Source organism: Peromyscus leucopus, chromosome 4 (genome assembly GCF_004664715.2).
Source record: "Peromyscus leucopus breed LL Stock chromosome 4, UCI_PerLeu_2.1, whole genome shotgun sequence".
NCBI lineage: Eukaryota > Metazoa > Chordata > Mammalia > Rodentia > Cricetidae > Peromyscus > Peromyscus leucopus.
The window spans coordinates 53,753,662-53,766,662 of record NC_051066.1 but is presented as its reverse complement, the minus strand read 5'-3'; the positions used below and the strand labels follow the sequence as shown (position 1 = coordinate 53,766,662).

Genomic DNA, 13,001 nt, shown 5'->3' with positions numbered 1-13,001 from the left:
ATTTTCTCCTTAGGCAAGCTATCTTATCTATCAGAAATTAAGGGAATTAAAGGTGCAGGAAGCTAGTAATTTGCTTAGCACCTGCTAAGACCAATGTATCTTTCTAATCAAGACTTTCCCTTTACTTGAGAAAACCCATTTCAGTTTTGAGTTTTGGAAGCTAAGATACATATACAAATAAGTCTCTTCTAATTATTGTTACCATCACTATCACTTTGTGTTGATTTGGTTGATTGTGATTGTGCCAATCCTTTCTGCACACTCATAATAAATTTGTAGAAAATAGAAAACTGTTTGGCTTCTACCAAAAACTCTATTTCTTATAAAAATTCACATCAGAACCTTTGAATAAGCATGAAAATGAATTTATAACTGCAAATTATTAAAAAAAATCATGACCCAAAGTACCAAGCATAAACTACTATGATATTCACTCCTTGCTGCCCTTTGTCAGAATTTTCATTTGTATGATGAAGCATGATGAGAGAGAGGCAATAGCAGATAGGTGGCTGTGTGCAGATCCAATAAAGAATAGCTACATGTAATTGCCCCCAAACTAGTATAATAGTGTTAAAGAGAGTCCCACTCTTTATATCAACTTGGACAATGAAGTCTGAATACAGTCGACCTAAATAGGCTTTCCAACCACATTAAATTTCACATTCTAGTCTTCAGTGCTTTTTGCTCCCTGTGTTCACATTTGTTCTTGTTGTTAATTATCTAGGCCCACCATCAATTGAGCTAAAAGAATTCATGGAAGTGGAAGAAGGAACTGATGTTAATATCGTGGCCAAAATTAAAGGTGTGCCATTCCCAACTCTCACCTGGTTTAAAGCTCCTCCAAAGAAGCCCGACAGCAAAGAGCCTGTTGTCTATGACACCCACGTCAACAAACAGGTGGTGGATGACACCTGCACTCTAGTTATTCCTCAGTCTCGCCGGAGTGACACTGGCTTATATTCTATCACAGCTGTCAACAACCTGGGGACAGCATCAAAGGAGATGAGACTCAATGTCCTTGGTAATGATTAAAACTACGTGATTTTTTAATTCATAAACAAAATTTGGCTTTTAAAAAATCATTCAACTAATAAAATATTCTTTTTTTTTTTTTAAATCATGTAGGTCGTCCTGGCCCCCCTGTGGGACCCATAAAGTTTGAATCTATTTCAGCAGACCAAATGACGCTATCTTGGCTCCCACCTAAAGATGACGGTGGGTCTAAGATTACAAACTACGTCATTGAGAAAAGAGAAGCTAATAGAAAGACATGGGTGCGTGTCTCCAGTGAACCTAAAGAATGCATGTACACAATTCCCAAGTTGCTAGAAGGCCATGAATATGTATTCCGAATCATGGCCCAGAATAAGTATGGCATCGGAGAGCCGCTTGACAGCGAACCAGAAACAGCCCGAAACCTCTTCTGTAAGTAGGACAACATTTTCACATATGAGGTCATCCTTTTTTTTCTTTCTTCTTTCTTTCTTCTTTCTTTCTTTCTTTCTTTCTTTCTTTCTTTCTTTCTTTCTTTTTCTTTCTTTCTTTCTTTCTTTTTCTCTCTCTCTCTTTCTTTCTCGCTTTCTTTCTTTCTTTCTTTTTGTAACTTCTTACCAATTAATACATTTTTCTCACAGCTGTCCCTGGAGCTCCAGATAAACCAACAGTGAGCAGCGTGACTCGTAACTCCATGACTGTCAACTGGGAAGAACCAGAATATGATGGAGGCTCTCCTGTGACTGGGTATTGGTTAGAAATGAAAGACACCACTTCAAAGAGATGGAAGAGAGTTAACCGAGATCCTATCAAAGCCATGACTCTGGGTGTTTCTTACAAAGTTACTGGTCTTATTGAAGGTTCTGACTATCAGTTCCGGGTATATGCAATCAATGCTGCTGGTGTGGGTCCAGCAAGTCTCCCCTCAGATCCAGTGACTGCTAGAGATCCAGTTGGTAAGCCTTTAAATCATTCTTTTAAAAAAAAAATGGTTTCTAAAAGTACCATGGAAATCAAGAATACTGATGTATACTGGTTCTTTCCAGCTCCCCCTGGTCCTCCATTCCCCAAAGTGACAGACTGGACAAAATCATCTGTGGACTTAGAATGGTCACCTCCATTAAAGGATGGTGGATCCAAAGTAACTGGATACATTGTTGAATTTAAGGAAGAAGGGAAAGAAGAATGGGAAAAGGTAGATAAAACATTCATTAAAGAGATGTGCTGTGAATAAGTTTTAAATAGATTTTCTCAAGCCCGTTTGTTTCTGTCTATGTTTGAGATTAAAAATCAGAAAAAATAACTGTTTATGTCAAATAAGGTCAGGAGTAGGAAGTGTGAAGAAGATCCTATATTGAGTAACAAAACAGTTAGTTAGAAAAATAAGTTCTAGCATTCAGTAGCACAGTATGATGACTATAGTTTACAATATTTTATCATATATTTTGTTTGAAACTGGAAGGGTTTGAAATCTCCCAACAGGTAGAAATAGTAAATATTTAAGGAGATGGAAATGTTTATTGCCAGCTGTTTATACATAATGAGTTATTATACTGTGAATAGATACACTTAGGATGTATCAATTAAAAACAAAAATTGAGCCATCAAAAGTTAAATCATGCTATTCATTTATCTTTTGGTTATAAATCCTGGAAAGATGGAACAAATGAACAGTACAGTTTTTCCTATCATTTGCCATTGATTTTTAAACATAATTCCTAGCAAGTCATTCACCTATTGTCTGTAATATCTGATCCCTAAAGCTTTCTGAGAAGAGTAGGTAGGTAATGGTTTTACTTGAGAAAGTTATTAAAGCAGGAACATTATACATTAGCTATAGCATATACATTTATATTAGAAATAGTCTAATTATAAAATGTTGGTTATTTCCCCCCAGGGTAAAGATAAAGAAGTGAGAGGGACAAAACTAGTTGTGACTGGATTAAAAGAAGGAGCATTCTACAAGTTCCGAGTAAGAGCAGTCAACATTGCTGGCATTGGAGAACCTGGAGAGGTCACAGATGTTATTGAAATGAAGGACAGAATTGGTAATTACCACTACTTCTGCTAGTTGATCAATATTTAAGCTATAGATTGAAAGACGGAAGTCACATTTGCCATTTTCAATTGTTTCCCAGTGATGCCTGACCTTCAGCTAGACGCCAGTGTCAGAGACAGAATAGTGGTCCATGCTGGAGGGGTGATCCGAATCATAGCCTATGTATCTGGGAAGCCACCTCCAACCGTCACTTGGAGCATGAATGAAAGAGCCTTACCTCAAGAAGCTGCCATTGAGACCACAGCCATTAGTTCATCCATGGTCATCAAAAACTGCCAGAGAAGCCATCAAGGTGTCTACTCTCTTCTTGCCAAAAATGAAGGCGGAGAAAGAAAGAAGACAATTATTGTTGATGTACTAGGTAAATAATTTTAATTTGTCAATGCAACATTTTTATTTTATTTTACTTCTTTTTCAAGACAGGATTCTCATTGTATATCTCTGGCTGGCCTGGAACTCACTATGTAGGCCACAAACTCACAGAGATCTGCCTGCCTCTGCATCTTGAGTGCTAGGATTAAAGGCGTGCACCACCATATCCAGAAATGCAAATTTTTTTAAAATCAGCATTATAATTATATCCACAACAATGCTATGTTGCAATAAGACTATGTTGTAAATGTTTTGGAAAATAAGAAAAATAATTCACTGTCGATTTTAGAATTTTTTAAATGTTCCTCTTCACGTTTTTATCCTATATGTATTCCACATTGTTATACTCCTGCTACACATATGAAGATTTATTTTGTTTTCATTTTTTTAGTGTATATGGTGTTTTGCCTGCATAAATGTATGTGTGCCATTTATGTATAGCATTTGAGGAAGCCAGAAGAGGGTGTCAGATACACTTGAACTAAAATTACAGATGGTCATTAGTCGCCATGTGTTTGCTGGGGACCAAATCAAGGTCCTTTGCAAGGGCTTCAAGTACTCTTAACCGCTGAGCCACCTCTCCATTCCCCTAGGTGAAGTTTTGTGTGCTACATTTTTTTGACAAGACATGCCACCTTGAGGACCTACTGTGTGGTTTCATGGTCTTTATGGAGGCACTTTTCCTGAAAATGTTCATGAATGTTTAAAGTTTCTAACCATTCAGATCATGAAACTCTATCTTTATTTACTGACTAGTGTAAGACTGAGAAAATCTCTATTAGGAATTCTGTATTCCAAGAGAACCAGTGGATGTGATTATCAGTATTGTGTGGTTAGTCACCGAAGATAAGTTCAGCTCTGACAGCTTCTTCTGTGTCTTTTGTCTGCTTTAATCCCTCATTTGCTCAGAAAGTGATACTATCCCATGCAGTACTCATAATTCAGTAGAACCCCACTCCAAACAGCTACCATTTCAATATATAATGGTCAGTCCCCTAGTAATATAAGTAATAAAAGATGGTTAAAAGTGTTTCATGCATCAATAACTCCACAAGTTTCTAAGCCCTTGTACTCATCAACAAATACTACTTTAATTGGATAATTGGGGTGTTTCCTTATTAAAATCCCAACTTCTAAAAGTCAGGGTCTTCTGTACCCATAACTTACTGGTCACCCAGGTTAAAAAAACTCTCTCCCTGTTTCCCACTTAGCAAAGGCACAAGAGCTCAAACCACTGTCTACTCCAGTCTGCAGCTCCTCCCCGCTGTGACACACATTCTGTTTCTTTAAAGGGAATCTTGTTCTCTCTGCATATTATTAAAATGTGGTAGCAAATAATTAGCATAAACCTACTTCATTGTAAAATATGATTGAACTCTAATCCCAACTATTGGAGAGGCTGAGGAAAGAGAATTGTGAGATCGAGGCCAGACTAGGTATTAAAGTGAGAGCCTGAGCTAAGATAAATGGATGGATGGAAGGAAGGAAGGAAGGAAGGAAGGAAGGAAGGAAGGAAGGAAGGAAGGAAGGAAGGAAGGAAGGAAGGAAGGAAGGAAAAAAGAAAGAGCAAGAAAGAAAGACAGAAAGACATAGATAATAGAAATTATAGACATACAGACATGGTTAAATATTGTTAGTATAACAAAAAAAAAACCCAACTTCATTAACAAGCACAAAAACCTTATTTTCTTCTGTGGCACATTTATGTCTTCACTTTAAAGACAGGGTAACGTTTTGATTGAGCATAGGAGACAAATGGCTTAAAATCTTTTCCTCTTGTCTTTTCCTCTTGTGCGCAGATGTTCCAGGACCTGTTGGAGTACCATTCCTCTCTGACAACCTAACCAATGACTCCTGCAAACTTACGTGGTTCTCTCCAGAAGATGATGGAGGCTCTCCAATCACCAACTATGTCATTCAGAAGCGGGAAGCTGACCGCAAAGCATGGACCCCTGTGACATACACAGTCACTCGGCAGAACGCCACTGTACAGGGTCTTATTCAAGGGAAATCCTACTTTTTCCGAATTGCAGCTGAAAATAGTATTGGCATGGGCCCATTTGTTGAGACACCAAATGCACTTGTCATCAGAGATCCAATAAGTAAGTACAATTGAAAACAAGTTTATGGTTAACCACTTTGGTATTCATTTAATACAACACTATGGTGTGCATATGAGTGTGTGTATGTGTCTATGTGTGTGTGTGTGCGCGCGCGCGCGCATGTGTATGCCTTACATGTTAGTCACTTGTCAAGCATTAAGAAGACATCTGATAAGCATTGGGTGTCGTTGTATTTGTGACTGTGAAAGAAATGGCACGGATGTGTATGAGTCATCAAATTCCTTCCCCGTATTTATTCCATTGTTTTGTTTTGTAAGTTTGCCATTCAATGATACAAGTTAAAAACTGAATCATTTTCCTAATTCTCAAACTCCTGACTCTGAAGACCTTTTGTTATTTAACCCAAATGAAGCTCTATTTCTTCATCTATCTTGAGACATCGGGTTCCTTGGAATCTTTCTCACCCTAATAGTTCTCTGGTGAGAACAGTTTTGAGATTCATTGAAGCTGATGGTTTGGTTTTTTTTAAAGTAATGCTCAGCAAACGGTACTTATGCTAGTCTTCTACATTCTCACTGTGACACTCTTCATTGTTATAATATTTCCAGCTGTACCAGAGAGACCCGAAGACCTAGAAGTCAAAGAAGTCACTAAAAATACTGTGTCTTTGACTTGGAATCCTCCCAAGTATGATGGTGGATCAGAAATTATTAACTATGTCCTAGAAAGCCGCCTCATTGGCACTGAGAAGTTCCACAAAGTTACAAATGACAACCTGCTTAGCAGAAAGTACACTGTTAAAGGCTTAAAAGAAGGTGATACCTATGAGTATCGCGTCAGTGCTGTCAATATCGTTGGACAAGGCAAACCATCATTTTGCACCAAGCCAATCACTTGCAAAGATGAGCTGGGTATGTGTCTGCTACAGTTCATACTTTGAAAACATCTACATCTATAGCCTTATCATAGGACAGCAAAATTGACTCCTGTCTATAATTCTACATTTTAGCTCCTCCAACCCTTGACCTCGACTTCAGAGACAAGCTTACAGTCCGAGTTGGGGAAGCTTTCGCCCTCACTGGCCGTTACTCTGGCAAACCAAAGCCTAAGGTTGATTGGTTCAAAGATGAAGCTGATGTGCTGGAAGATGACCGCACTCACATAAAGACTACTCCCACAACACTTGCTCTCGAGAAGACTAAGTCCAAACGCTCAGATTCTGGAAAATACTGTGTAGTTGTAGAGAACAGTACAGGCTCCAGGAAAGGTTTCTGTCAAGTCAATGTTGTTGGTATGTTTTATTTATCTTATCAAGAATAATAGATTCTTTTTCCTTTTAGGAGGAGAAGTGATGATAATGTTTTGTGTTATGATTTTTTTTCTTTTCTTTCTGCAGACCGTCCTGGACCACCAGTAGGACCTGTCATTTTTGATGAGGTCACCAAAGAATACATGGTTATTTCTTGGAAGCCACCTCTAGATGATGGAGGAAGTGAAATTACCAATTATATTATTGAGAAGAAGGAGCTGGGTAAAGACATTTGGATGCCTGTGACATCTGCCAGTGCTAAAACAACATGCAAAGTCCCAAAACTGCTTGAAGGGAAAGATTATATCTTCCGGATTCATGCTGAGAATCTATATGGAATAAGTGACCCTCTGGTGTCTGACGCAATGAAAGCCAAAGACCGTTTCAGTATGTAATATGGTGGAGGGATGACCCAGTGCTTGACAGTGTTATTAGGGAGGTTTAAACTTTTAACACATTTTGCTAACATCTGTTACAGGAGTTCCTGATGCACCTGAGCAGCCAATTGTCACAGAGGTCACCAAAGACTCTGCATTAGTAACCTGGAACAAGCCAAATGATGGAGGAAAACCCATCACAAACTACATCCTGGAGAAGAGGGAAACTATGTCTAAACGATGGGTTAGAGTTACCAAAGAGCCTATCCATCCATACACTAAGTTTAGGGTTCCTGACCTTCTAGAAGGATGCCAGTATGAATTCCGGGTTTCTGCAGAGAATGAAATTGGTATTGGAGATCCAAGTCCACCATCCAAACCAGTCTTTGCTAGAGATCCAATTGGTACAGTATTAAAACATTCATTCAGTGTTCATATGACCCAACCTTTCTCAGCTATTTTTTAACTTCTTTTAATTTTTTTCTTTTATTATGTAGCTAAACCAAGCCCACCTATTAATCCTGAAGCAGTAGACACAACATGTAATTCAGTTGATCTAACTTGGCAGCCACCACGTCACGATGGTGGGAGCAAGATACTGGGATACATTGTGGAGTACCAGAAAGTTGGAGATGAAGAGTGGAGACGAGCCAACCACACTCCTGAGTCATGCCCTGAAACTAAATATAAAGTCACTGGTCTCAGGGATGGTCAGACCTATAAGTTCCGAGTGCTGGCAGTCAATGAGGCTGGTGAATCAGACCCGGCCCATGTTCCTGAACCAGTTCTAGTAAAGGACCGACTTGGTGAGTGAGATGTTGGGATCTATATTTGTGACCAAATAGGTGCCAGTTGTATATGCTTTACTATAGTATGCACTAATGAATCCAACCTGAAGGCATTTTTACTTGTTTTAGAACCTCCTGAGCTGATCCTTGATGCCAACATGGCAAGAGAACAACACATTAAGGTGGGTGACACCCTAAGACTTAGTGCCATCATCAAAGGAGTGCCATTCCCAAAGGTGACCTGGAAAAAAGGAGACAGAGAGGCTCCAACAAAAGCACAAATTGATGTCACTCCAGTTGGAAGCAAGCTTGAAATCCGTAATGCTGCCCATGAAGATGGTGGAATTTATTCCCTAACTGTGGAGAATCCAGCTGGTTCAAAAACTGTCTCAGTAAAAGTACTGGTCTTAGGTACGCATTTTAATATTCTTGCCATTAAAAAAACACCTCAGATACATATTTTTTTTCTTGTCACTTATCTATTATTTAATACTTTTCAGATAAACCTGGGCCACCTAGAGATCTGGAAGTCAGTGAGATTAGGAAAGATTCTTGTTACCTTACTTGGAAGGAGCCACTGGATGATGGTGGTTCTGTCGTGACCAACTATGTGGTTGAGAGGAAAGATGTTGCCACTGCCCAGTGGTCCCCTCTTTCAACCACATCAAAGAAGAAGAGCCACATGGCTAAACATCTGAATGAAGGCAATCAGTACCTCTTCCGAGTAGCTGCTGAGAACCAATATGGACGTGGTCCTTTTGTTGAAACACCTAAGCCCATCAAGGCTCTGGATCCTCTCCGTGAGTTGCTCTCACTGAATATAACAATTACTGTTTAACTGGATTTGGGATTATTGCTTATTCATCATAACTTTTCTTTCAAAGATCCCCCAGGGCCACCCAAGGACCTACACCACGTAGATGTCGACAAGACTGAAGTCTCTCTTGTCTGGAATAAACCGGACCGTGATGGCGGCTCGCCAATCACAGGATATTTGGTGGAGTATCAAGAAGAAGGTGCCCAGGACTGGATTAAGTTCAAGACTGTGAAAAACTTAGAGTGTGTTGTTACGGGCTTACAACAAGGAAAGACCTATAGATTCCGTGTAAAAGCTGAAAATATCATAGGTCTTGGTCTCCCTGACACAACTATCCCAATAGAATGTCAAGAGAAACTAAGTGAGTTTGGGATTGGCGTTATTATTTTATTTCTTCTTTAAATTATTCGTACTGTGAAAATTCAAATCTAATGGCCTCCTGTTTTCTTTCTAGTGCCTCCATCTGTGGAATTAGATGTGAAATTAATTGAAGGGCTTGTTGTAAAGGCTGGTACCACAGTAAGATTCCCTGCCATCATAAGAGGTGTACCTGTTCCTACTGCAAAGTGGGCAACTGATGGGATTGAGATTAACACGGATGACCACTACACAGTTGAGACCGACAGCTTCTCATCAGTGCTGACCATTAAGAACTGCTTAAGGAAAGACACTGGGGAATATCAACTCACAGTTTCCAACGCAGCTGGTACCAAAACAGTCGCTGTCCATCTTACTGTTCTTGATGTTCCCGGTCCACCAACAGGTCCTATTAATATTCTGGATGTCACACCTGAATACATGACCATCTCATGGCAACCCCCTAAGGATGATGGAGGAAGCCCCGTGATAAATTACATTGTCGAGAAACAAGACACAAGGAAAGGCACGTGGGGCGTCGTCTCTGCCGGAAGCAGTAAGCTGAAGCTGAAGGTCCCCCATCTCCAAAAAGGCTGTGAATATGTTTTCAGAGTCAAAGCCGAGAACAAGATGGGTGTAGGTCCTCCCCTTGACTCCACACCTACTGTTGCTAAACACAAGTTCAACCCTCCATCTCCTCCGGGTAAACCAGTGGTAACTGACATTACTGAGAATGCCGCGACAGTGTCTTGGACCCTGCCCAAATCTGATGGCGGTAGCCCAATAACTGGCTATTATGTAGAACGTCGAGAAATAACTGGCAAGTGGGTGAGGGTCAACAAAACACCTATCGCTGACCTGAAGTTCAGGGTGACCGGACTCTACGAGGGAAATACATATGAGTTCAGAGTCTTTGCTGAAAATCTCGCTGGACTAAGCAATCCATCCCCAAGTTCTGATCCAATAAAAGCTTGCCGGCCCATCAAACCACCAGGGCCACCTATAAATCCTAAGCTGAAAGACAAGAGCAAAGAATCTGCCGACCTGGTGTGGACAAAGCCCCTCAGTGATGGTGGCAGCCCCATTCTCGGATATGTAGTCGAATGTCAGAAGCCTGGCACAGCACAGTGGGATAGGATTAATAAGGATGAGCTCATCAGGCAGTGTGCCTTCAGGGTCCCTGGACTGATTGAAGGGAATGAATACAGATTCCGCATAAAGGCAGCCAATATTGTGGGTGAGGGAGAGCCAAGAGAACTCGCAGAGTCTGTGATTGCCAAAGACATCCTTCACCCTCCAGAAGTAGAACTTGATGTCACGTGCCGTGACGTCATTACCGTTCGGGTGGGACAAACCATCCGCATCCTTGCTCGAGTCAAAGGCAGACCTGAGCCAGACATAACTTGGTCTAAGGAGGGCAAAGTACTGGTCAAAGACAAGCGGGTTGACCTCATCCACGACCTACCTCGTGTTGAGTTACAGATTAAAGAAGCTGTCAGAGCTGACCACGGCAAGTATATCATCTCTGCTAAGAATAGCAGTGGACATGCCCAAGGGTCAGCCATTGTTAACGTCCTTGACAGACCCGGGCCTTGCCAGAATCTGAAGGTTAGCAATGTAACCAAGGAAAACTGCACAATTTCCTGGGAGAACCCACTAGACAACGGTGGCTCAGAAATTACAAACTTCATAGTAGAATATCGTAAACCAAATCAGAAAGGCTGGTCAATCGTTGCCTCAGATGTCACCAAGAGACTGATCAAGGCCAACCTGCTAGCCAACAATGAATACTATTTCCGTGTTTGTGCAGAGAATAAAGTAGGCGTTGGGCCAACCATTGAAACAAAAACTCCGATTCTGGCCATCAACCCTATTGACAGGCCCGGTGAGCCTGAGAACCTTCATATTGCAGACAAAGGAAAGACATTTGTCTACCTAAAGTGGCGACGGCCTGACTATGACGGTGGCAGCCCAAATCTATCATACCATGTTGAGAGGAGGCTGAAGGGATCTGCTGACTGGGAGAGAGTACACAAAGGAAGTATTAAGGAAACCCACTACATGGTGGACAAGTGTGTTGAAAACCAGATTTATGAGTTCAGAGTACAAACTAAGAATGAGGGTGGGGAAAGTGATTGGGTAAGGACAGAGGAAGTTGTTGTGAAGGAAGATTTACAGAAGCCAGTCCTGGATCTAAAATTAAGTGGGGTGCTAACTGTCAAAGCTGGGGACACCATTAGACTCGAGGCAGGTGTGAGAGGCAAACCGTTCCCAGAAGTTGCCTGGACCAAGGACAAAGATGCTACAGATCTAACAAGATCACCACGGGTCAAGATTGATACCAGTGCCGAGTCATCGAAATTCTCTCTTACCAAAGCCAAGAGAAGCGATGGTGGTAAATACGTCGTCACGGCAACTAATGCAGCCGGCAGTTTCGTGGCCTATGCTACCGTCAACGTTTTAGATAAGCCCGGTCCTGTAAGAAACCTGAAAATCACGGATGTGTCCAGTGATAGGTGCACTATCCGCTGGGATCCACCGGAAGATGATGGTGGCTGTGAAATTCAAAATTATATTCTAGAAAAATGTGAGAGCAAGAGAATGGTATGGTCAACCTATTCCGCTAACGTCTTAACGCCCAGCGCTACAGTGACTCGTCTCATAGAAGGAAATGAATATATTTTCAGAGTCCGTGCAGAAAACAAGATAGGCACAGGGCCTCCAACAGAAAGCAAACCAGTCATAGCAAAAACCAAGTACGACAGGCCAGGCCGTCCTGACCCTCCAGAAGTCACCAAAGTAAGCAAAGAGGAGATGACTGTGGTTTGGAACGCCCCCGAATACGATGGTGGGAAATCTATCACAGGATACTATTTGGAGAGAAAGGAAAAACATGCCGTCCGCTGGGTCCCCGTTAACAAGAGTGCCATCCCTGAGAGACGCCTGAAAGTGCAGAATCTCCTCCCGGGACATGAGTATCAGTTCCGCGTCAAGGCAGAAAATGAAGTTGGCATTGGAGAACCAAGCTTACCATCAAGACCAGTGGTGGCAAAAGATCCCATAGGTAAGATGCTCCTCCTGTTTCTAATATTAAGCCAGTTCTTAAACTTACATGTAGAAGTGTCTGACAAGCAGGTTGCTCCATATTTTTTAAACAGCATTTTAGCTTGTATTTCTCCAATAGACCTTTTATCATATCACCAAAAAAATATATATATATATGCACTGGTAGATCTAACTTTTAGAAAGGAAAATAGAAGTCTTGGGAATTAAGAAATTAAAATGACCTTGTTTAGATTGAAAATGAACTATAAAATTATACATTCAAATATCATGGGGATGAGGAGATAGATGGCTTAGTTGGTAAAGTGCCTGCCACAGAAGCCCGAGTTCAGGTCACCAGCACTCATGTACAAAGCCAGGCATGAAAGCACACACCTATAACCCCAGGAATAAGAGGAGGACAGAGATGGGCAGATCCCTGGAGTTCACTGGCCACCCAGTCTAGCCAATTAGTAAGCAATAGTTTCAGTGAGAGGCCCTGTATCAAGCAATAAGGTAGAAACCAATAGAGAAGGACACCCAGGATTGACCTCTGGCCTAAACATGCATGTACTCATATGTACACACACTCAAACATGATGAGCACACATATATAGTAAACACAGAAGAAAGAATACAATCAGCCAGGCAGTGGTGGTGCACGCCTTTAATCCCAGCACTTGGGAGGCAGAGCCAGGCAGATCTCCGTGAGTTTGAGATCAACTGGTCTACAGAGCAAGATCCAGGACAGGCACCAAAACTATATGGAGAAACCCTGTCTCAAAAAACCAAAAAAGTAGCTACACAGAGAAACCCTGTCTCAA

At 41.2% G+C, this 13,001-nt stretch overlaps 1 protein-coding gene across 1 annotated transcript in view; it reads left to right on the top strand.

Moving 5' to 3' along the window:
- Window positions 1-13,001, top strand: part of Ttn (titin) — a 274,219-nt gene that overhangs the window by 198,795 nt on the left and 62,423 nt on the right. The window contains 16 exon segments of the mRNA XM_037204900.1: window positions 725-1,021; window positions 1,126-1,425; window positions 1,635-1,949; window positions 2,040-2,188; window positions 2,891-3,041; window positions 3,132-3,413; window positions 5,224-5,526; window positions 6,096-6,398; window positions 6,497-6,778; window positions 6,884-7,183; window positions 7,275-7,577; window positions 7,671-7,979; window positions 8,091-8,372; window positions 8,462-8,761; window positions 8,846-9,139; window positions 9,233-12,199. Coding sequence (XP_037060795.1) covers window positions 725-1,021; window positions 1,126-1,425; window positions 1,635-1,949; window positions 2,040-2,188; window positions 2,891-3,041; window positions 3,132-3,413; window positions 5,224-5,526; window positions 6,096-6,398; window positions 6,497-6,778; window positions 6,884-7,183; window positions 7,275-7,577; window positions 7,671-7,979; window positions 8,091-8,372; window positions 8,462-8,761; window positions 8,846-9,139; window positions 9,233-12,199 — 7,137 coding nt within the window.